At 41.5% G+C, this 26,048-nt stretch overlaps 2 protein-coding genes across 7 annotated transcripts in view; both read left to right on the top strand.

The window, feature by feature from the left end:
• Positions 1 to 26,048, top strand: part of Ltn1 (E3 ubiquitin-protein ligase listerin) — a 1,386,601-nt gene that overhangs the window by 18,146 nt on the left and 1,342,407 nt on the right. The window lies entirely within an intron of this gene.
• Positions 22,974 to 25,186, top strand: LOC137251877 (uncharacterized). The gene is made up of 2 exons (XM_067786786.1): positions 22,974 to 25,031; positions 25,092 to 25,186. Exon 1 carries the CDS (start codon positions 23,360 to 23,362, stop codon positions 24,836 to 24,838), a length of 1,479 nt encoding a protein of 492 aa, XP_067642887.1. The 5' UTR covers positions 22,974 to 23,359; the 3' UTR covers positions 24,839 to 25,031; positions 25,092 to 25,186.

Below are 26,048 nucleotides of genomic sequence, written 5' to 3'. Positions count from 1 at the left end.
CCCTGGGCTACGCCATGCCAAGTCCGGGTGTGTGGTATAACCGTGGCTACCGCCACGGTGATGCACAATTTCTTTTGTGGGTACGAACACAACAACAACCACATGAAAATCGCCAATTTCAACTGCAAATATCTCCGGACAGAGATAACATTTTTCTTTTCCGCCTTCGCACTATTGTTCTCGAGATTAATACGCGTCTTTTGATTCCTCACTCGAAAATCTTAGCCCAACTTTAGGGTGGGTACCGTAAACTGCACTACTACCATTTTTTTGTGGGTACAAACACAACAACAACCACATGGCAATCGCCAACTTCAACTGCACATATCTCCGGACAGAGATAAAATTTTTCTTTTCCGCCTTCGGATTATTGTTCTCGAGATTAATACGCGTCTTTTGATACCTCACTCGATATTGTTGGTAGCGTATTAGCAGTCGACCCCTCAACTAGACTATTACCAAAAAAAGAAACGGTAATAGTGCAGTTTACGATACCCACCCAAATTTGGGCCAAAATTTTCGAGTGAGGTATCAAAAGACGCGTATTCACGTCTAGATCAAGAATCCGAAAGCGCAAGTTAAATTTTTTTACCCGTTCAAAAGATATTAACGAAAAACCGAAAAAAGACCCGCGGGTCCCTCCGAAATCGGGGGTGGGATCCATAGTATTTTTGTGCAGAACACCTCTCTGCATTGGCGGCCTTCGGCCGCGGTTATAAAAAATAACCGTGGGCTACGCCTGCCAAGTCCGGGTGAGTGGTATAACCATGGCTACCGCCACGGTGACGCACAATTTTTTTTGTGGGTATAATCACAACAACAACCACATTAAAATCGCCAACTTCAACTGCAAATACCTCCGGACAGAGATACAATTTTTCTTTTCCGCCTTCGGATTATTGTTCTCAAGATTAATACGCGTCTTTTGATACCTCACTCGAAAATCTTGGCCCAAGTTTCGGTGGGTACCATAAACTGCACTACTACCAAAAAAACATTAAAATGTTTTTTTATTTACGCACATAAGTATTATTTTTTATTTACACAGCACAAAAATAAAACCATAAACAAATGATATACCTTCCAGGTACTCTAAAACAGCTAATCACAACTACTATTCAAAATAAATACTTCTATTGTAAAAAAATAAATAAATGTAAGGTGCGATAACCTCCGAAGAGATTTTAGGCCGAGCTTCTCCCAATTTGCGCCGTGCTCCTTTTAATTTATCCTACAAATTGGCGGGACGGGACCTACATGTTTTATGCCGACTCCGAACGGCATCTGCAAGGCAGGTGAGTTTTCACTTAGAGCTTGTCATCGCAGACCTGCTCTGGGTATAATGTCCACAGGAAAGACCGCGAGAGCGGAAATGGAGGCGGTCTCGCGTTTATCATACACCACTGTGTGCAATATTATATATTTGATCCTGGCATCGACCGCAGGGACAATGTCTTAGAACGTCAAGGCCTATATGTCCGGTCAGGCGATGCAAACCTAGAAATCATCAACATCTACATCCCTCCTGCCACCTGTTGCCCCAGTGGATACCGCCCTAATATCAGGGCCTTACTCACTGGCAACAATCGCATTATCTTAGGCGATTTCAATGCCCATCATGATCTATGGCATTCAAACTTGCGGGCGGACAGTAGGGGTGAGATGTTGGCGGATCAAATAGAAGAAACGACGTTCTGCACAATAAACGGAGACGCCCCCACACGTATTGTAGAAAGCTGTCACAGCTCGCCAGATATCTCAATCGTGAGCGCGGAACTCGTAAACTGCGTCAACTGGCAGCCGATGGTGACATTGGCATCCGACCACCTGCCCATACTTATTTCGCTTGAGCGTACCGCCGACTTCATCGTCACTGAAACACGCACTTTCATAAACTTCAAAAAAGGAAAGTGGGAAGAATATAAATCCTTTACAGACAGCCGCTTTGCTGCCCTCCCTATCCCGACTGATGCCCGCCAAGGGGAGCGTGCCTTCCGTAAGGTCATTGAATCCGCCTCGGCACATTTCATTCCCGCCGGGAGAATTCCCGAAATCCGGCCCCAATTCCTGGCGGAGGCCGCAAAATTAGCGAGAGAACGTGACCTTATAAGACAGCTTGATCCAGGCGACCCCCAAATAAGGGATATAAACGAACGCATCAGATTGCTTGTGGATGAACACAATCGGGCGAAATGGGAGGATCACCTAAGAGGTTGTAAACTCTCTACCGGTGTGGGTAAACTTTGGTCCACCGTAAAGTCCCTATCGAATCCGACTAAGCAAAAAGACAAAGTTTCCATCGCCTTTGGCGACAAAGTGCTGTCGGACGCGAAAAAATGCGCGAGCGCTTTCTGCCGACAATATATAATGCATCCTACGGTCGACAAAGATAGACGGAGAGCCAATAGACACGCACATAAACACAAATTCAGCGCGTCACCAATCACCATCACCGCTAAAGAGGTTGAGGACGCCATTGGTCGTGCTAAACCATCCAAAGCAGTGGGCCCAGATGGCATAGCCATGCCGATGCTTAAAAGCCTAGGGAAAGAGGGTTTCAAATATTTAGCGCATGTCTACAACCTGTCTCTTTCCACCTTTGTCATACCTGAGAAATGGAAAATGGCCAAGGTGGTCCCGCTACTAAAGCCTGGGAAACCAGCTAACATAGGTGAGTCGTATCGTCCGATATCTCTCCTATCGCCAGTGGCAAAGACGCTTGAAGCCATTTTGCTCCCTTATTTCCAAGCAAATTTGCAGCTAGCCCCTCATCAGCATGGCTTCAGAAAACTCCATAGCACTACCACCGCGCTAAATGCCATTAGCACCCAGATAAATTGCGGTTTAAATCAATACCCCACCATAGAACAGTACTCGTAGCGCTAGACCTATCAAAAGCTTTTGATACGGTCAACCATGGCTCGTTACTGCAAGACCTGGAAGGGTCTACCCTTCCCCCATGTCTTAAAAGGTGGATCGCAAATTATCTGGGTGGTCGGCAGGCATCGGTGCAATTTAGAAACGAAACATCAAAACCAAGGAGAATTAAACAAGGGGTGCCACAGGGTGGTGTCCTATCCCCACTTTTGTTTAATTTCTACATATCTAAGCTACCTTCACCACCGGAAGGAGTCGCAATCGTTTCCTACGCCGATGACTACACAATAATGGCCATAGGCCAGGCCCAAAGATCGTTGCGCTATGCAATAAAATAAACGGCTACCTCCCTAATCCCTCCAGTTTTTTCGCCTCGCGAAACCTGGCATTATCACCGACTAAATCTTCCGCGACCTTATTTACAACATGGACGTCCCAAATGTCCACCATTTTGAACATCCACGTCAATGGCACTACGCTACCGACTGTCCTACACCCCAAAATCTTGGGTGTGACGTTTGATCAGGATCTACATTTTGGTGAGCACGCAGCCGCAATTGTTCCGAGAATTCAGAGCCGTAACAAAATCCTCAAATCCCTCGCTGGCAGTACTTGGGGAAAAGATAAAGAAACGCTCATGACTACATACAAAGCAATTAGCCAGCCGATTACGTGCTACGCGTCACCCATATGGTCGCCAAGCCTAAAAATCACCCACTGGAAGAAACTACAGGCCTGCCAAAATACTGCTCTCAGAATCGCCACGGGCTGTCTTATGTCCCCAGAACACCATCTGCATAATGAGGCGAGAATACTCCCCATCAGGGAGAGAAATGAGATGCTGACCAAACAGTTCCTGTTGAATACCCAGAAACCTGGGCATCCCAACAGACATCTGATTGATGAACCAGCACCGCCTAGGGGCATAAGGAGTCATCTTCGTAAGCATTTTGAGGAAATACGGCACCTGAGGACCCAGCCGTATGAAGTGAAAAAACACAAGCAGGTCCTTGGTGAACTCCATAAACAGGCGTCGGACCTTTATGCCGGGAATTGCCCGGTGAATCCAGTGCTTAACGAAAATTATCCAAAACTCGCGGAAGAGGAACGCATACTCCCCAGGGAAACGCGTCTCACTCTTGCTCAACTTCGTTCTGGATACTGTAACCGGTTAAACTCTTACCTATCCAGAATCAACCCCGACATACAAAATGTATGCCCCGCTTGCAATGTGTCCCCACATGACACCAACCATCTCTTCAATTGTAATGTGGAACCAACGCCTCTAACACCCCTTTCCTTATGGTCCACCCCTGTTGAAACGGCAAGTTTCCTTGGACTCCCGTTAGAGGATATTGATGACAATTTGTGATTGATCGCGGCTATTAGGTGTGGCGAGCATTGTTACAACAACAACAACAACAACAACCAAATCACAAGAAGTGGAAGGCATTACATGCCATCTACCAGAGAAGTTAATGAAACCATTATTCGTCCGCAAAATACACAAATCTACTATATATTGTGAAAGTATGTCTGTATGTATGTTTGGATTTGCAGCCTAAACCGCAGAATGGAATCGAACGAAATTTTGCCATGGCATACCCTGAGTGCGTCAATCTATGGTAGGCTATATAAAAAAGTTTTCGACTAGGGGGCTGGCACCTCCCATACAACTGGAATTTTTCTTATTCAATATATCTGAGTATTAAGGCTAGACGACTGAAATAAGGTGAGTGGTTATATGAGACCAATCCCTACCCCCTCCAGAAAAACTGCGTATATTAGCAGTCGACCCCTCAACTAGACTATTACCAAAAAAAGAAACGGTAATAGTGCAGTTTACGGTACCCACCCAAATTTGGGCCAAAATTTTCGAGTGAGGTATCAAAAGACGCGTATTCACGTCTAGATCAAGAATCCGAAAGCGGAAGTTAAATTTTTTTTACCCGTTCAAAAGATATTAACGAAAAACCGAAAAAAGACCCGCGGTCCCTCCGAAACCGGGCTACCGCCACGGTGATGCACAATTTTTTTTGTGGGTACGAACACAACAACAACCACATGAAAATCGTCAATTTCAACTGCAAATATCTCCGGACAGAGATAACATTTTTCTTTTCCGCCTTCGGACTATTGCTCTCGAGATTAATACGCGTCGTTTGATACCTCACTCGAAAATCTTAGCCCAACTTTAGGGTGGGTACCGTAAACTGCACTACTACCATTTTTTTGTGGCTACAAACACAACAACAACCACATGGCAATCGCCAACTTCAACTGCAAATATCTCCGGACAGAGATACAATTTTTCTTTTCCGCCTTCGGATTATTGTTCTCGAGATTAATACGCGTCTTTTGATACCTCACTCGATATTGTTGGTAGCGTATTAGCAGTCGACCCCTCAACTAGACTATTACCAAAAAAAGAAACGGTAATAGTGCAGTTTACGGTACCCACCCAAATTTGGGCCAAAAGGTATCAAAAGACGCGTATTCACGTCTAGATCAAGAATCCGAAAGCGGAAGTTAAATTTTTTTAACCGTTCAAAAGATATTAACGAAAAACCGAAAAAAGACCCGCGGGTCCCTCCGAAATCGGGGGTGGGATCCATAGTATTTTTGTGCAGAACACCTTTCTGCATTGGCGGCCTTCGGCCGCGGTTATAAAAAATAACCGTGGGCTACGCCTGCCAAGTCCAGGTGAGTGGTATAACCATGGCTACCGCCACGGTGATGCACAATTTTTTTTGTGGGTATCATCACAACAACAACCACATAAAAATCGCCAACTTCAACTGCAAATATCTCCGGACAGAGATACAATTTTTCTTTTCCGCCTTCGGATTATTGTTCTCGAGATTAATACGCGTCTTTTGATACCTCACTCGAAAATCTTGGCCCAAATTTCGGTGGGTACCATAAACTGCACTACTACCAAAAAAACATTAAAATGTTTTTTTTATTTACGCACATAAGTATTATTTTTTATTTACACAGCACAAAAATAAAACCATAAACAAATGATATACCTTCCAGGTACTCTAAAACAGCTAATCACAACTACTATTCAAAATAAATACTTCTATAGTAAAAAAATAAATAAATGTAAGGCGCGATAACCTCCGAAGAGATTTTAGGCCGAGCTTCTCCCAATTTGCGTCGTGCTCCTTTTAATTTATCCTACAAATTGGCGGGACGGGACCTACATGTTTTATGCCGACTCCGAACGGCATCTGCAAGGCAGGTGAGTTTTCACTTAGAGCTTGTCATCGCAGACCTGCTCTGGGTATAATGTCCACAGGAAAGACCGCGAGAGCGGAAATGGAGGCGGTCTCGCGTTTATCATACACCACTCTGTGCAATATTATATATTTGATCCTGGCATCGACCGCAGGGACAATGTCTTAGAACGTCAAGGCCTATCTGTCCGGTCAGGCGATGCAAACCTAGAAATCATCAACATCTACATCCCTCCTGCCACCTGTTGCCCCAGTGGATACCGCCCTAATATCAGGGCCTTACTCACTGGCAACAATCGCATTATCTTAGGCGATTTCAATGCCCATCATGATCTATGGCATTCAAACTTGCGGGCGGACAGTAGGGGTGAGATGTTGGCGGATCAAATAGAAGAAACCACGTTCTGCACAATAAACGGAGACGCCCCCACACGTATGGTAGAAAGCTGTCACAGCTCGCCAGATATCTCAATCGTGAGCGCGGAACTCGTAAACTGCGTCAACTGGCAGCCGATGGTAACATTGGCATCCGACCACCTGCCCATACTTATTTCGCTTGAGCGTACCGCCGACTTCATCGTCACTGAAACACGCATTTTCATAAACTTCAAAAAAGGAAAGTGGGAAGAATATAAATCCTTTACAGACAGCCGCTTTGCTGCCCTCCCTATCCCGACTGATGCCCGCCAAGGGGAGCGTGCCTTCCGTAAGGTCATTGAATCCGCCTCGGCACATTTCATTCCCGCCGGGAGAATTCCCGAAATCCGGCCCCAATTCCTGGCGGAGGCCGCAAAATTAGCGAGAGAACGTGACCTTATAAGACAGCTTGATCCAGGCGACCCCCAAATAAGGGATATAAACGAACGCATCAGATTGCTTGTGGATGAACACAATCGGGCGAAATGGGAGGATCACCTAAGAGGTTGTAACCTCTCTACCGGTGTGGGTAAACTTTGGTCCACCGTAAAGTCCCTATCGAATCCGACTAAGCAAAAAGACAAAGTTTCCATCGCCTTTGGCGACAAAGTGCTGTCGGACGCGAAAAAATGCGCGAGCGCTTTCTGCCGACAATATATAATGCATCCTACGGTCGACAAAGATAGACGGAGAGCCAATAGACACGCACATAAACACAAATTCAGCGCGTCACCAATCACCATCACCGCTAAAGAGGTTGAGGACGCCATTGGTCGTGCTAAACCATCCAAAGCAGTGGGCCCAGATGGCATAGCCATGCCGATGCTTAAAAGCCTAGGGAAAGAGGGTTTCAAATATTTAGCGCATGTCTTCAACCTTTCTCTTTCCACCTTTGTCATACCTGAGAAATGGAAAATGGCCAAGGTGGTCCCGCTACTAAAGCCTGGGAAACCAGCTAACATAGGTGAGTCGTATCGTCCGATATCTCTCCTATCGCCAGTGGCAAAGGCGCTTGAAGCCATTTTGCTCCCTTATTTCCAAGCAAATTTGCAGCTAGCCCCTCATCAGCATGGCTTCAGAAAACTCCATAGCACTACCACCGCGCTAAATGCCATTAGCACCCAGATAAATTGCGGTTTAAATCAATACCCCACCATAGAACAGTACTTGTAGCGCTAGACCTATCAAAAGCTTTTTATACCGTCAACCATGGCTCGTTACTGCAAGACCTGGAAGGGTCTACCCTTCCCCCATGTCTTAAAAGGTGGATCGCAAATTATCTGGGTGGTCGGCAGGCATCGGTGCAATTTAGAAACGAAACATCAAAACCAAGGAGAATTAAACAAGGGGTGCCACAGGGTGGTGTCCTATCCCCACTTTTGTTTAATTTCTACATATCTAAGCTACCTTCACCACCGGAAGGAGTCGCAATCGTTTCCTACGCCGATGACTGCACAATAATGGCCATAGGCCAGGCCCAAAGATCGTTGCGCTATGCAATAAAATAAACGGCTACCTCCCTGATCCCTCCAGTTTTTTCGCCTCGCGAAACCTGGCATTATCACCGACTAAATCTTCCGCGACCTTATTTACAACATGGACGTCCCAAATGTCGACCATTTTGAACATCCACGTCAATGGCACTACGCTACCGACTGTCCTACACCCCAAAATCTTGGGTGTGACGTTTGATCAGGATCTACATTTTGGTGAGCACGCAGCCGCAATTGTTCCGAGAATTCAGAGCCGTAACAAAATCCTCAAATCCCTCGCTGGCAGTACTTGGGGAAAAGATAAAGAAACGCTCATGACTACATACAAAGCAATTAGCCAGCCGATTACGTGCTACGCGTCACCCATATGGTCGCCAAGCCTAAAAATCACCCACTGGAAGAAACTACAGGCCTGCCAAAATACTGCTCTCAGAATCGCCACGGGCTGTCTTCTTATGTCCCCAGAACACCATCTGCATAATGAGGCGAGAATACTCCCCATCAGGGAGAGAAATGAGATGCTGACCAAACAGTTCCTGTTGAATACCCAGAAACCTGGGCATCCCAACAGACATCTGATTGATGAACCAGCACCGCCTAGGGGCTTAAGGAGTCATCTCCGTAAGCATTTTGAGGAAATACGGCACCTGAGGACCCAGCCGTATGAAGTGAAAAAACACAAGCAGGTCCTTGGTGAACTCCATAAACAGGCGTCGGACCTTTATGCGCGGAAGAGGAACGCATACTCCCCAGGGAAACGCGTCTCACTCTTGCTCAACTTCGTTCTGGATACTGTAACCGGTTAAACTCTTACCTATCCAGAATCAACCCCGACATACAAAATGTATGCCCCGTTTGCAATGTGTCCCCACATGACACCAACCATCTCTTCAATTGTAATGTGGAAACAACGCCTCTAACACCCCTTTCCTTAGGGTCCACCCCTGTTGAAACGGCAAGTTTCCTTGGACTCCCGTTAGAGGATATTGATGACAATTTGTGATTGATCGCGGCTATTAGGTGTGGCGAGCATTGCTACAACAACAACAAGGAATAGTGTTGCCAGCTACGCACCAATATCTTTTTATCTTGGTAGAACATTATAAGATGGTGGCACGTCGACATAAATGCAAACAAACATACACTATCAATGTATTTTGTTTTTGTAAAACACTTTTAATAATTTGTAGTCTAATATTATTTGGGGTGCTGCACAGAAGGGTGTACTGCGCAGAAGGACATCACCGTGGCGGTATCCACGGTTATACCACACACTCGGACTTGGCATGGCGTAGCCCAGGGTTATTTTTTATAAGCGCGGCCGAAGGCCGCCTATGCAGAAAGGTGTCCTACGCAGAATTACCGTTGGAATCAGCATAAAAATCTCTATAAATTCCGATTTTTTATTTTATTTTTTTGACAAATGTATGTATTCTGCACTTGTTCCAATTAAATACATTAATTTCAAATTATTCAGAGAATTCCAAAACAAAATACATTGATAGTGTATGTTTGTTTGCATTTATGTCGACGTGCCACATCCTTATAATATTCTACCAAGATAAAACGATATTGTTGCGGATCTGGCAACACTATTCACCACCTTCATTTGTTTTCGTTTGTTTAATTGCAACAACGAAAAAAGCGACAATAGTACCGACGTGTTTCCCGCGAATAACTTAAACGAGGTAAAAAATATAGTTTCTGCTTTCCGATTCTGAATCTTGACGCAAATACGCGTCTTTTGATACCGCTATCAACATGTGCGTCCCGAATTTTAAGTGCAGGACTTAAGTTGAAATTTTACTAAATTTTGAAATTAAAAAGCTTATATTTTCATAAACTAAGAGTTTCCTAGAGTTGCGGATGATAATTTTGTGATTTTTAGGACCCCCGCCACTCCTCGAAAAAAAAGTTGGAAAATCGTGGCACCTTATTCAAAATATTCCCCCCTTGCAGACACTACAGCAGAAATTTTCCGCAGAACTCTCCAACATCAGCAAGTAAAGGAGTTTTAGTTTTGATTTTTCACTTAATCTTGGCATTTTTTAATTTGTATAACAATCAAAAAAATTTTTTTTGGCAATAATACAGCTGATAAACAATCAAGTCTCAAGAGTATTACTAGGTGCGTTCATATAACAGCATGTGTAAATGGATATAATTTTACACCTTATAAGTTTATGTGCTTTCATGAGTCCCCCTATTATTTTTAAGGCATCATTTCGGAACAACTTCAGGATGGATGATAGATGTGTTTTAACGTTAAGCACTACGACCTATTGGTCTATTGTGCCGTCATCCTCGACACAGCACCTCGCCCAACTAGTTGTATTTGTATTTTATTTGAGAATTTCTTTCTAGCTCAACAATTTGACAAATTACGTTACAGTGCTAGTCAGGAATAGCATGCGCTAAAAATTTAACATTATTTAAATTAAATATAATAAATAATAAGTATAAAAGTAAGTATATCTAAGTCTTAAAACTAAAGAACAGTAATTAAAGGACAGAGTAGTGATGATAAACATACAAAAGTTTGTGACATTGGCTGATTGTAGTATTTGTCATGATAAAGATATTACAAGGTAAAACCGAAAAAGGAAAAATAGAAAACAGAAAAATATTTTTTGTATGTTTGACTTTTATGAATGACAAACAAAATATTCATTTATAAATCAATCAGTTTGGTTTTATTGTATACTAGCAGAGTACCCGACGGCGTTCGGGTACTATATAGACTAATATGTATGGGATATCCCTCTCCCCTTTTTCGCTATCCCCAATTTTTCCCGAGGGGGTAAGGATTAGTCTTATATACCTCCTCACCTAATTTCAGTCGTCTAGCTTTAATACTTTCAGATATATCGACAGCGAAAAATTCCAGTTGTATGGGATGTACCACGCCCCCTTTTTCGTTATACGCAGTTTTTCTGGAGGGGGTAGGGATTGGTCTCATATAACCACTCACCTTATTTCAGTCGTCTAGCCTTAATACTCAGATATATTGACTAAAAAAAATTCCAGTTGTATGGGAGGTGCCAGCCCCCTTGTCAAAAACTTTTTTATATAGCCTACCATAGATTGACGCACTCAGGGTATGCCATGGCAAAATTTCGTTCGATTCCATTCTGCGGTTTAGGCTGCAAATCCAAACATACATACAGACATACTTTCACAATATATAGTAGATTTGTGTATTTTGCGGACGAATAATGGTTTCATTAACTTCTCTGGTAGATGGCATGTAATGCCTTCCACTTCTTGTGATTTGGTTGTTGTTGTTGTAGCAATGCTCGCCCCACCCAATAGCCGCAACCGATCACAAACTGTCATCAATATCCTCTAACGGGAGTCCAAGGAAACTTGCCGTTTCAACAGGGGTGGACCATAAGGAAAGGGGTGTTAGAGGCGTAGGTTCCACATTACAATTGAAGAGATGGTTGGTGTCATGTGGGACACGTTGCAAGCGGGGCATACATTTTGTATGTCGGGGTTGATTCTGGATTAGGTAAGAGTTTAACCTGTTACAGTATCCAGAACGAAGTTGAGCGAGAGTGACACGCGTTTCCCTGGGGAGTATGCGTTCCTCTTCCGCAAGTTTTGGATAATTTTCATTAAGCACTGGATTCACCGGGAAATTCCCGGCATAAAGGTCCGACGCCTGTTTATGGAGTTCACCAAGGACCTGCTTGTGTTTTTTCACTTCATACGGCTGGGTTCTCAGGTGCCGTATTTCCTCAAAATGCTTACGGAGATGACTCCTTAAGCCCCTAGGCGGTGCTGGTTCATCAATCAGATGTCTGTTGGGATGCCCAGGTTTCTGGGTATTTAACAGGAACTGTTTGGTCAGCATCTTATTTCTCTCCCTGATGCGGAGTATTCTCGCCTCATTATGCAGATGGTGTTCTGGGGACATAAGAAGACAGCCCGTGGCGATTCTGAGAGCAGTATTTTGGCAGGCCTGTAGTTTCTTCCAATGGGTGATTTTTAGGCTTGGCGACCATATGGGTGACGCGTAGCACGTAATCGGCTGGCTAATTGCTTTGTATGTAGTCATGAGCGTTTCTTTATCTTTTCCCCAAGTACTGCCAGCGAGGGATTTGAGGTTTTTGTTACGGCTCTGAATTCTCGGAACAATTGTGGCTGCGTGCTCACCAAAATTTAGACCCTGATCAAACGTCACACCCAAGATTTTGGGGTGTAGGACAGTCGGTAGCGTAGTGCCATCGACGTGGATGTTCAAAATGGTCGACATTTGGGGCGTCCATGTTGTAAATAAGGTCGCGGAAGATTTAGTCGGTGATAATGCCAGGTTTCGCGAGGCGAAAAAACTGGAGAGATCAGGGAGGTAGCCGTTTATTTTATTGCATAGCGCATCGATCTTTGGGCCTGGGCCTGTGGCCATTATTGTGCAGTCATCGGCGTAGGAAACGATTGTGACTCCTTCCGGTGGTGAAAGTAGCTTAGATATGTAGAAATTAAACAAAAGTGGGGATAGGACACCACCCTGTAGCACCCCTTGTTTAATTCTCCTTGGTTTTGATGCTTCGTTTCTAAATTGCACCGATGCCTGCCGACCACCCAGATAATTTGCGGTCCACCTTTTAAGACATGGGGGAAGGGTGGACCCTTCCAGGTCCTGCAGTAACGAGCCTTGGTTGACCGTATCGAAAGCTTTTGATAGGTCTAGCGCTACGAGTACTGTTCTATGGTGGGGGTATTGATTTAAACCGCAATTTATCTGGGTGCTAATGGCATTTAGCGCGGTGGTAGTGCTATGGAGTTTTCTGAAGCCATGCTGATGAGGGGCTAGCTGCAAATTTGCTTGGAAATAAGGGAGCAAAATGGCTTCAAGCGTCTTTGCCACTGGCGATAGGAGAGATATCGGACGATACGACTCACCTATGTTAGCTGGTTTCCCAGGCTTTAGTAGCGGGACCACCTTGGCCATTTTCCATTTCTCAGGTATGACAAAGGTGGAAAGAGACAGATTGAAGACATGCGCTAAATATTTGAAACCCTCTTTCCCTAGGCTTTTAAGCATCGGCATGGCTATGCCGTCTGGGCCCACTGCTTTGGATGGTTTAGCACGACCAATGGCGTCCTCAACCTCTTTAGCGGTGATGGTGATTGGTGACGCGTGATTTGGTTCTAGAGGGATAGTGTCCTCATCTTTGTCGAAGTGAGGCCTCTTGTTCCACACAGTCTAGAAATACGGTTTTAATAATGGGGTTCATCGAGCGTGATTCTTTGCTTCGGTATCTTACGGCAGTTTTACTAATAAATGGAGCTTATAGTGGTTACGGGGATGTCCGCCTATCTTTTTGGAGGCGAAGCTGCATCAAGCAATTCTGCTGGCTTGCTTTGGCTTAGAACAATTTATACTAACGCCGCGCTATGTGGGCAGGTGTTTTCATGATCAGGAGCCCATATTGTCGAATCATAGTACAAGATCGCTTCGCCCCAGCGGGTTAGGGGGTCAGAATATACCCGCGGTAGGTATGCCTGTCGTAAGAGGCGACTAAAATATCAGATTCAAGGGGCTGTGTAGCGCACCCCTTCAGGTTGCCAGCGCAATATACAGCTTCTCCAAACCCAATTCTCAACCTCACCTATCCGCGGCAAATCCTGTTTCACTAACAGGATCTTGGGGGTGGGGAGGGAGGGATGGCCTGAAGGTTTAAAGTGGCCATATAAATCGTTCCCGAGATGTTCGGGCTAGCACCTTAATGGTGCTGTGTTACCGGAGCGTACCGGATCTGTATCCGGCAAAGGACCATCACATCGATAACTCTCCCCAAAGCCTTCGGGGAGCAACCTTATCGCTACAACAACAACATCACTTAGCCAATTGCTTTATACATATGCTTATTCCCTTACTACCCTTCCCCAACGTTAATTACTTATGTTTCCTTTAATGCAGGATGAGGTCAGATGAGTAAAGGTTGAGCATGACCGTTATGGTGGAAATTTGCAATTGTGTTCTGCATTACAAATTTAAAATTTCATATGAAAACGTCTATTGGAATAAAAAGACAACAAAATTTTGTTTATGTTTTTTTTTTTTAATGAAAACAAAATCAAAATAAAATAAAAATTATACGAGCGCAGTGGGAATTTTAAAATCTTTTTAAATGTCATTTTCCTCTCACCCACCGGTTTTACCTTGTAATATTTGTATCATTGTAACTCTTACCAAGTAGCGCAACTAGCAGCTTATCGGTGAAAATTCGCACATTCACACACACAGTTCTCGCCTCAGTTCCAAAACAAAAAACTTTAGATTATTTACCTTAAATTTTAAAGTGAAATAATCGAATTTATGTATATATCTTAATATATAAAAAACACGTGTCACAGGTTTGAGGCCAATTTACTCCTAATCTACTGAACCGATTTTGAATTTGTTTTGCACCCCGTGTGTAGTTTGATCTAACTTGAAATATAGGATAGGTTATATCTCAGTTTATAGTCGCAATATTATTTTATTGAAATTTTTTTATTTGTTTATACGTAATATTAAAATGTTACGTATACGCAGTGACACTCATATTTTCAGGTGGTGCGGATATACTTCCGTGTAATTGCTTAGTGTTTTTCATTAAACAACCTGCTTATCAATAAAAAATATTATAGCTAATGATAACAAGTATAGCACATCACCAGGCCCGCCGATATTATAGTGAAGTGTGAAAAATAAAAATATATATATGCATAAAAAGAAAGGTTAAAATGTGTGTTAGTTGGTCGCCGGTCGATTTTGTTCAAACTTTCACACAAGTTGCGTAAACCTCACGCGGTGGTTACTACAGGTACAGGGTCTCGAGATAGAGGCCAACACGTGGGCCAGTGAATGCCTAGACAGTGTTTATACAATATGGATATCAAATGAAAGCTGTTGATGAGTGATTGGTACAGAGTAATATATTATCCAGAGACGGACTGAGACTCTGATTGGGACTGGGACTAAGACTTGGAGTGGGACTGGGACTGGAACAAAATACATACCATGGGACAGGCAATAAGGGATGCAGAAGAATGAGAAGGAATTGAGAGAAGAGAAAAGAGAGCAGGAGATTGAGAAAGAGATAGAATGAGACGAAGATGGAGATAGATGAAGCGAAAAAGACGGAGGGAGGAGTGAATAAAAGAATTAGGAAAAAGTGAAGAGGGGGGGGGGGCAGAGTCAGACGGAAAAAGCTTATTAAAATGTATGCAGATAGGCCAAATTTAGGGCAGGACAACGTCTGCCGGGTTTATTAGTAGAATATATAAGGCGTTTTTGTTGTTATTAAAACAATCTTTTTATTTATATTAAAGTTTTTATCATGTTTTTTTTTTCAACTTTATTTTAACAATTTCATGCGTTTTAAAGCATTTTCGTGTATATAAATACAATCATGTGCATATACGTTTTGACATTACATTTCATACACGTTCGTATTTGCCATTCTCATTGTTTCTAAATTCGTAAACAACTCTGCAGTTATTCGGTGTGATTTTTCGAAAAAATTTATTATTTTTGTGAAATTTTATTTTTACAGATTATATGTGATTATTATACAGATATATTGGTGGTCAAAAAGGTTTTATGCAACAACACTTTGCCTTACAACGCGACAATGATTTCGTAATGTAGAAGTACTTATATGTATATGTATTTGATCTGGAAGCTTGCATTTGAGAACACGGTTGCCACTTCATTCCATGTGGGACAAAAATGGTCCATTCCAACCCCATATGGTCCCCTGGCCCCTTTTCCTAAATTTTGTTTCTTTTTCGCCACGGTTTTGGTACGTTTATTTCTTTTTCGCTGAAACTGAGACAAAAATTCAAAACACTGCTAATAAAATTTTCCGCAAATCTATTATCCACATATAATTTCCAATTTACTTCAATGGAATTCTTTCCACGAAAATTGCTCTATCAATAAAATGTAGTAGAACAATGACATTTCACTTGGGAGATAATTTAGGCGATTGATATTCAATTATTATACATTTGAAACTTTTAAGACGCTTGATTTTTAGTCCGAGTTCAAAACTCACACTTTCTGTATCTAGGCTCTGGTATGTAGTTTAAACTGTTAGGGAAAAAGTAAAAAAAAAAAAAAAAACACAATCCTTACTTTAATTTACGGTTTACTGGCCACAACGCAAATTTTTTAACCGTTCCTTACTAAAACCTAACTGCGCTATACATTTTATTTCATTGCAATGAAGCAAAATTAGGTTCACAACGTTTTATTGATGAAAGACATAGACTTATCCTAGAAATTTGAAAATGTATTACTTAAAGGTACACTTTATTTTTGTTTTTGCAGTTTGAACAAAAGCCAAATGTCTCCTTTATTAGCATTTTTTATAGGAAACTAGGGAAACATTCCACAATATTTGCTTTCTACAACGAATACGACACTAGTAACTTGCCGAGTTGTTTGTATACCAATAAAATAAAACTAAAATTTGGTCCTTTTTTTAAGGATGGGTCCTTTTTCGATGAGTGTTGGGCCCAAATGAAAACATGGTGTGGCAACCGTGTTTGAAAATGCATGTCACAAGGTTGCATTTTTCAGAACAAATTTTTTTTTAAATAATCATATCTTCATATCTTCGTCCTTCCCGTTTTTCCTGCTTTTAATCCATCCCTACTTCCACAGCCGGCTTTGTTATTTACATTTTCCCTTTTGTCTTCCTTATATATGTACGTCTGTTTGTTACGCATGTATGAACGCTTGTTTGATATGAAAGCGCAGTGCTCATGTTATTGTTCTGGGCTGTAACAGCATTTGTTCTAAGGCTTGTGACAGCGCACATTACATGATCAGAATACTAGGTAAACAAATAAATGGTTTAAAAATCTGTCACCTTAATGCGCAGAGCCTCCCAAATAAAGTAGATGAGTTTAGACATATTTTTGAATCGCCCGACGTTGATGTTGTTTGTGTCTCAGAGACTTGGCTTTCTGCTTGGCATAGTGATACCTTGCTGCATGTTGATAGGTATACGCTTTTTCGCGCAGATAGAGCTGGACGAGGGGGTGGAGTCGCAGTGTTTGTAAAACATGGCTTGTCTTGTAAAATCAAATGCACATCAGAGCCATCTAACTTAATCGAGTATATTTTCATTGAAATCGACTCTAAACTTTCAAAAATACTCATAGGATGCGTTTACAGACCGAATAAACATATTGCTTTAGACAGCTTAATTAACAACATTTATGACCTTAGCCTGAGTTACAACAATATTGTGATAGTGGGTGATTTCAACAGTGACCTGCAATGCAAACTCTAGCTCTTTTTCCAGTGAACACATTATACCCTACGCACTTTACACAATCAAGCAGCACTCTTCTGGACGTATTTTTCGTAACCGACTTGTCAAAAATCCTGCTCTTTGATCAGCTATCTGTCCCGAATTTTTCCAAACACGACCTAATTTTTCTGACATATGACTTCAAATTCTCATATACTTCGACCACATATTCATATAAAGATTTTATGCATATAAACTATGTTCAACTTGAAGATGCTGTTGATAGCGTTTTATGGGAGTCGGTCTATAACTTGACATCTGCAGATGACCAAATAAATTTTCTCCAAGCTAATATTTGCTCACTATATGAAAAATACGTGCCAATCGTGACAAAGTCCCGTAATGCTCGAAAGCGCCCTTGGTTTAACAACTATATCAAAGGCCTTATTCAAAAACGCAACAAGGCGTATCGTAACTGGAAACGGCTAAAATGTGAAGAAACTTATAATATTTTCAAAGCTCACAGAAGAGAAGTCACCAAAGCTATCAAATCACAAAAATTCAAATATTATGAGTATCAGTTTGGCACTGTGATAGGGAGTAAAAATACATGGAAGCACATCCGAGATATTGGCATAGGCGTTAAGGACAATGCCACTGATGAACACATAAATGTAAAAGAGCTGAATGAAAAATTTGTTCAGCTGTCTAACTGTGACAATAACCTATGTATTGATAGGTATAGTGATTGTTTGCATAGTTCTTTACCCGGTTTCTCATTCTCCAACATTGATGATTGTACAGTTATTAAGTCAGTTCTTAGTATTAAGTCTAATGCTACTGGCCTAGATGGTATTCACCCCAAGTTTTTTAAGTGCATACTTCCCAAAATTGTACCATACGTCACTTTTGCCCTCAATTCTATTCTGTCCTCATCTACTTTCCCTCAATGTTGGAAGGTGGTTAAAGTAGCTCCAATTAAAAAAACCAATGGGGAATATAGGCCCATTGCAATACTGCCGTTTCTGTCCAAAGTCCTCGAACGTTTAATGCATGTCCAAATAAGTTCTTTCTTAAGTCGTAATTCCTTTATTAATTGTACACAGTCTGGATTTAGAACCAAACGCAGCTGTACAACTGCTCTAATTAAGGTTTCTGACGATATTAGACTGAACATAAATAAAAACCTCGTAACAATCTTGACGCTTTTGGATCATTCTAAAGCCTTCGACACTGTCAACCATACCATCCTCACCATGAAGCTCAAAAACTTGTTCAATTTCTCACCTTCAGCGATATGTTTATTAATCTCATACCTTAGCGATCGATCGCAAGCTGTATGTGCCGCTAACAATATATCTGATTATTTACCGATTAGCAAGGGGGTTCCCCAAGGCTCGATTCTTGGTCCTCTGCTATTTGTGTTATATGTAAATGACCTTCAAAGTCTATTAGAGTACTGTGATATTCACGTCTATGCGGATGATGTTCAATTATATGTAAGTTGTCCCACGGTTTCCGTCAATAGCTGTTGTCGCTGAATCAAACCAAGATTTTATATTACCTTAAACATTGTAAACACGATATAATAACTTGACAGTTTAAACTTCATTTTATTTAATTTCATAAGTATGGCATCCTTTTATTATACATATAAATTTTCGTTAAACACGAAATTGAACGAAGCGTTTCTTCATAATATCTAAATCGCTTCCTTCAACTTCATTTTATAGAAAAACCTTCGAGGAAATTAAACGAACAAGTAAGAATCTTGTTACAAAATTTTTAATTTAATCATTTACTTATTATAACTATCTTGTAGATATTAAAACTTGCACAGTAAGACTGAATAAACACTGTCATGTTAAAATATTAGTTGTGTTTCCTTGAAGCGTTAGTTGCAGCGATAACATTTTTTAATATTTGTTCTGAGACAAATCCGCAAACTATAATTACAGCGTGGAATCACATGAATACTCATGAAACAATCGCATTACAAGCGAAATTTTGTACAGAAATTGCAAATAACACAGGTTTCGTCAAAACCCCTTTAGCCAGCATCATCTCTGCCGATGATGTCTCTGTTAACGTCACCTCTGCCGACGTAATCTCTGCCAATGCCTTTTCAGCCCATGTCACATCTGCCGAAATACCCTCTGCAAACGTTAACGTAGTTAATGGTAGCTTTGCCAATGCTGCCGCCGTATCCTCTGCAAACTTCAACGTAGCCAGTGGTAGTTCCAACGCTGCCGCCACTAAATTAATTTTTGCCGACAGCACTAGCGCAAGAGTTGGCTTTACAAACAATAGCCCCTGCAACATGCTCCCTAATACTGATATCACTCTAGGCCATGGTAACTTGCCTAGTATCTATACTACTGCCGCATATGCTAGTGTACAGCCAGCCTACCTAACCTATGCCGACGTCATGAACACCAGAATCAGTCATTCTGTAAACTCTAATGTAAACCAAGCGCGTAGTAATATTTATACTAGCACAGCCTTAAATGTGTCAAGTATTAATGGATTGTATTCCCCATTTGCCATAAGTCAAGCGCCACCAGCACAGTCAAGTGTGCAGCCAAACCAATTGCCACCGTCAATTTCTATACAACAGCCGTATGTACGCAAATTACACGACCTGCCTGAATTCAACGGATCGCCGGAAGAATGGCCAATGTTTTTTGCAGCATTCAAGGAAACTACCTCAATGTATATGTACACAGATTTGGAAAATTTATTCCGTTTGCAAAAGGCTTTAAAAGGGCCAGCCAGACAGCGAGTAGAATGCCTACTAATTCACCCATCTAGTGTAGGTGCTGTAATATCTACGCTTGAATTCCATTTTGGACGTCCACAGCTACTAATACGTAGCCAAATAGCTAAAGCGCGAGCGTTTCCAACCATAGCCGAAGGAAATATGTCCGAAATTGTAACCTTCAGTACAATGGTGAGCAACCTAACTGCTTTCTTGGAAAATGCAGGAGCAGCATCTCATCTTTCGAATCCGACGTTGTTAGACGAATTACTAAGTAAATTGCCGATGAATAAACGTGAAGAATGGGCCAGGTATACTTTCTCCACGAAATTGTGTTTCCCAAGTGTTCGCCATTTTAGTAATTGGTTACAAGAAGTCGCTATATTTATTTCAATTGCTACAGACGTTGTGCCGGTAGAGACTTCCAAAACAAATGAACAGTTGATTTCGAAGGCAACCAAGACAATGAAACCAGTGCTAGTGATGACAGAAAGTAAATGTTTATATTGCAAAGGTAACCACAATTTAAGTCAGTGTGAAAAGTTCAAAAATATGGACTGCAGCGATAGATGGTCATTTGTGAAAGCAAATCACTTATGTTTCAGTTGTCTACGACCTGGTCACAGCACTATCAATTGTAATACACGTCGCGAGTGCGGACTTGAATTTTGCCGTAGATATCATAACCGGCTATTGCACGAACGAAGTAGCAAAAATTTCAATGGCAATGCAAAGTCGACGTCGACTGCGGACAATGCAGATGTGGTAAAGCAGGCAGCTGACACAGCAAATGTCGTCACTATATTCGCGAAGGAATTTAGTAAGCAAACGCTATTTAAATTTCTGCCTGTAGAAATAAAAGGACCAAAGGGTAGTTGTAAGGTTATTGCATTTGTCGATGATGGTTCTAAAATATCGTTGATCGAAGAGCAGGTAGCTAAAACTATTGGCTTGAATGGTCCAGTTGATAAATTATCATTAAAATGGATAGGAGGTAAGACCACAAGCGAACTATCACAACGATTAGACGTCGAAATTTCTGGCTTGAATCAGAATACAACATTTCAGATGAGAAATGTACGCACAACAAGAAAGTTAGAGCTACCAGCACAAACGTTGAATGTTGACAGTTTTAAATTAAAGTACGATAAAATTCGAAACTTGCCAGTGGATGATTATGTTAATGCTGTGCCACAAATTCTCATCGGTATGCCGCACACAAATTTGGTTCGTCCAATAGAAGTTATAAACATAGACGATTGTTTTTCTGTCCACAGGTCAAAGTTGGGATATATGCTCTTCGGATCCAACGAAGATAGTGTAGAAGGAGTAGTTTGTCGTATAGACTGCGAATTAGACGCAATCAACGATATTCAGCAGCAAATGAAAGAATATTTTACGCTGGAGAATTTTGGTATGAAGCCCCTACAGCCGGTTATGTCTGAAGCAGACAAACGAGCTGAAGCAATTTTATTGGAGACAACCAAGCAAATCGGTTGCCGTTATGAAACCGGTTTATTGTGGCTAACTAATGAGGTAGAATTTTGTGAAAGTTATAGTATGGCACTGCGTCGTCTGGAATCATTGGAGACAAAATTTGAAAAAAACCGTGAATTTGGGACTTGGTACATTGATAAGATCAATGAGTATTTAAGTAAATCATATGCTAGGAAACTATCGCGGGCGGAAGCAATGGAGGTTAAACCTCACACATGGTACCTACCCCATTTTGCGGTATGTAATCAAAATAAAGAAAATAAACTACGTTTAGTATTCGATGCCACAGCGTCAGTAAATGGTGTTTCTTTCAACTCAAGGCTAATGAAAGGTCCAGATGCTTATCAGCCAAAGCCTTTATTGAGTATACTATTTAAATTTCGACAGGGTGTCATTGGCGTATGTGCAGACATACGAGAAATGTTTAACAGAGTTCTGATACGCCAAGAAGACCAGGATTCACAACGCTTTTTGTGGCGGGGTGGAAATTCGTCAAAGGAACCAGATGTATATATTATGAACGCGATGATATTTGGATCAGCCTGTTCACCATGTTCTGCACAATACGTGAAGAATACAAATGCGATGAAGTTTCGAGACCTTCATCCAAGAGCTACTAGTGCTATTATTGACCGCCACTATGTGGACGACTACGTAGACAGTTTCGAAACAGGAGATGAGGCTATAAGTGTTACAAATGCGGTCAAGGAAATTCACAGCTATGCCGGGTTCGAGTTGCGAGGATTTAAATCCAACTCTGAAGAGGTCTGTTTTGCACTCGGGGAAACGAAGACCCCTCTTACGCACGTTGAAACAATGAGCTTTTGCTCCAACGAATCCATGGCAGAGAAGGTACTTGGAATGTACTGGCGTCCACTGGATGATTCTTTCTGTTTTAAACTAAAATTCGTGAAAGTTCCGAATGACGTCTTGACGGGAAAAAGGCGACCGACGAAAGCTGAAGTTTTAAGCCTTACCATGTCAATATTTGATCCGTTCGGGTATCTGGCGAATATTACAATCAAATCGAAAATTATCTTGCAACAACTATGGCGGTTAGATGTAGATTGGACAAGTTCTATTCCGGAGCAGGTTTATCGGGAATGGTACAACTGGTATACAGAGCTCGACAAAGCTAAAAGTCTTATCATTCCACGCTGCTATCACCGGAATTTTAGTAACTTGGTTTCCACAATTGATTTACATATTTTTGTAGATGCCAGCGAGTTTGCATATTCTGCGGTTGCTTACTGGCGAATCAAATTCGATGGTGAAGTCAATGTAGTCTTCGTAGCTGGAAAATCTCGTTGTAGCCCCGTTAAAGCACTTTCGATACCACGACTTGAACTGCTGTCTGCCGTATTGGGCGTTCGTCTGCAGGAGGCTATTTTAAATGGTCATGACAGGAAGCCTAACGTAATAACATTTTGGTCTGACTCAAAGACGGTTCTTAGCTGGATTAAATCAGATAGTCGTTGTTACAAGCAATTTGTATCACACAGAATTGCAGAAATTTTGGACTCGTCGAACGTAAACTGTTGGCGATGGGTTCCCGGAAAGTTGAATCCTGCTGATGATGCAACACGATTGAACGCACGCCTTGTTTCAAACTCTCGATGGATATGTGGCCCAGATTTCTTGAAAGAACCGGAGGATTCTTGGCCCAAGCTAGTTGATGGTGCTGCCGCGAAACCGTGCCTCGAAGAAAGGCGAGCGAAGTTCATACTTGCAATAAGTATTGACTCATCGTTAATAGATTTTGACAGATTTTCGAATTATTATAGGCTGTTAAGAGTCATTTGCTGGGTAAAGAAAGCTATGATGAAGTTTAGGTCTGTTCAAAAGCTGGAATTCACGCCAATATCATCACATTTCGTGCCACAGTTGACAGCGGAGGACATTTCTCAAGCTGAAAAGATTGTATGTCGTTTCGTTCAGGAGAACGTATATCCGGAGGAGATGCGCATTTTAGTAAACAGAAAACCAATCCCTAAAAACAGTCCGTTATTTAAGCTGACTCCGATAATTGACGACGAGGGAATATTGCGGCTATCAGGACGTATCGATTATGCTGATAGTGTCCCATTAGAAACAAAAAGGCCGATAATTTTACCGCATAAGCATCGATTATCCGGTCTCATTGCTAGACATTATCACGAAAAATACAAACATCAAAATAATGAGGCAATCATTTGCGCTATAAGAAGGAAGTTCTGGATAACTAATTTACGTAGTTTGGTTCGTGCAGCTAAAAGAGATTGTCAAATATGTAAAAACAGAATTGTGGAACCAAAGCCACCACTTATGGGACAGCTTCCAAGAGATCGCCTTACTCCGTACATTCGGGCTTTCAGCTATACTGGTGTAGATTTCTTCGGTCCATATAACGTAGCAGTTGGTCGCAGACAAGAAAAAAGATGGGGATGTTTATTTACATGTTTGACTGTACGAGCAATTCATTTAGAATTGGCAAAGGATCTGTCGTCTGATGCATTAATACTGTGCTTACGCAACTTCATAAACCGACGAGGAGTCCCGTTGAGAATGCGCAGTGACAGGGGTACGAATTTCGTTGGTGTGAGTAAAGAAGATTGGGTATTGGTAGAGAGGAAGTTGGTCGATGAAGGTGTAAAGTATGGGGTAGAATGGTTGTTTAACCCACCTGGTAATCCTTCAGCTGGAGGTGCATGGGAGCGAATGGTGGGCTGTGTCAAGCGAGTCCTTTCCTTTACGTTGAAGACAAAGGTGCCCCAAGTGGAGACGTTACAAAGTCTTTTAATTGAAGCTGAGAACTTGGTGAACTCTCGTCCACTAACTTATTTGCCATTAGACGAGGAAGATGCTGAACCTCTATCACCAAATCATTTCATATTAGGCTGCCCGAATGATGTTCAAACACCGTCCGTAGATGAGGGTGCTTGTTTGCGTAAGCAATGGCAAATCCTCCAACAAATGAAGCAGACCTTTTGGAAGAGATGGGTCCTAGAATACCTTCCTACATTAACGCGTCGAAGCAAATGGTGTCAACGAGTAGATCCATTGAAAGTTGGTGATGTTGTGCTTATATGCGATGAAAACGAGAGACGTGGTGAATGGAAGCGAGGCATCGTAGTGGAAGTTTTTACGGCATCTGATGGTCAAGTCAGATCAGCAATTGTCAAGACAGCTACAGGAAATTTACGGAGACCTGCTTCTAAGTTGGCGGCATTAGACGTAGTTCGTGAATCTTCGGGCATCCAATCGATTCACGGGGGCCGGGATGTCGCTGAATCAAACCAAGATTTTATATTACCTTAAACATTGTAAACACGATATAATAACTTGACAGTTTAAACTTCATTTTATTTAATTTCATAAGTATGGCATCCTTTTATTATACATATAAATTTTCGTTAAACACGAAATTGAACGAAGCGTTTCTTCATAATATCTAAATCGCTTCCTTCAACTTCATTTTATAGAAAAACCTTCGAGGAAATTAAACGAACAAGTAAGAATCTTGTTACAAAATTTTTAATTTAATCATTTACTTATTATAACTATCTTGTAGATATTAAAACTTGCACAGTAAGACTGAATAAACACTGTCATGTTAAAATATTAGTTGTGTTTCCTTGAAGCGTTAGTTGCAGCGATAACAGCTGTATTAGTCTCCTAAACGCCGACCTTGAGAACGTAAACAAGTGGGCTGTGAAAATGGGTTACTTTTGAATCCCAACAAATCCCAGTGCATAATTATGTATAAGAATATTTTGAAATATGAAGACTACAACAAAGTTATATTAAATAACACAGCTATAAAATTTGTAAATACTGCCAAAAAGGAGTAATTTTTAATAGAACGTTGACTTGGAATAACCACATATATCGTGCAATAAGCAGGGTCTACGGCATGCTACGTTCACTTTGGACCATCCAACATTTTACCCCAATGCAAATTCGACTGCTTCTAGCTAAATCATTCATGTTCCCTACCCTGTTCTATGGATGTGAACTGTATGCCAGTTGTGATAGCTGTGCCGTAATAAACTTAATGTTCTATACAATAACATCGCAAGATATGTGTACGGTGTTAAACGTCATGAACACATATCTGCTTATGCCATACAACTATCTTCCATAAGCTTTGATAATCTGCTTAAGTTAAAATGTCTAACTCTACTTCACAAGGTCATTGTCTCACGAGAGCCCGAATACCTCAGGGAACGTCTTCAATTTGTCAGATCGCCACGTTCGCTAAACTTACTTAGTTTGAAGTACACCAACCTTATAACTGAGCGCCAGTTCTTCGTTTTCGCTGTCCGCCTTTGAAACGCCCTGCCTGTGAAGCTTAAAGCTATACAAAACCCACTGCGCTTCAAAAACGAGCTGCGACACTACTTTGCTCAATAATAGACATGCATATATAGTCATTTATTCAATTGCATTCCCTTCTTTCTTCAATTTTCCCTACATTAACACATTTCTTCCTAAATTTTCTTCCACTCTATGTTATTTTCCCACATCT

This window comes from Eurosta solidaginis, chromosome 5 (assembly GCF_040869045.1).
Source record: "Eurosta solidaginis isolate ZX-2024a chromosome 5, ASM4086904v1, whole genome shotgun sequence".
NCBI lineage: Eukaryota > Metazoa > Arthropoda > Insecta > Diptera > Tephritidae > Eurosta > Eurosta solidaginis.
The sequence above is the reverse complement of the archived record's forward strand: the minus strand, read 5'-3'. Positions and strand labels throughout refer to the sequence as shown.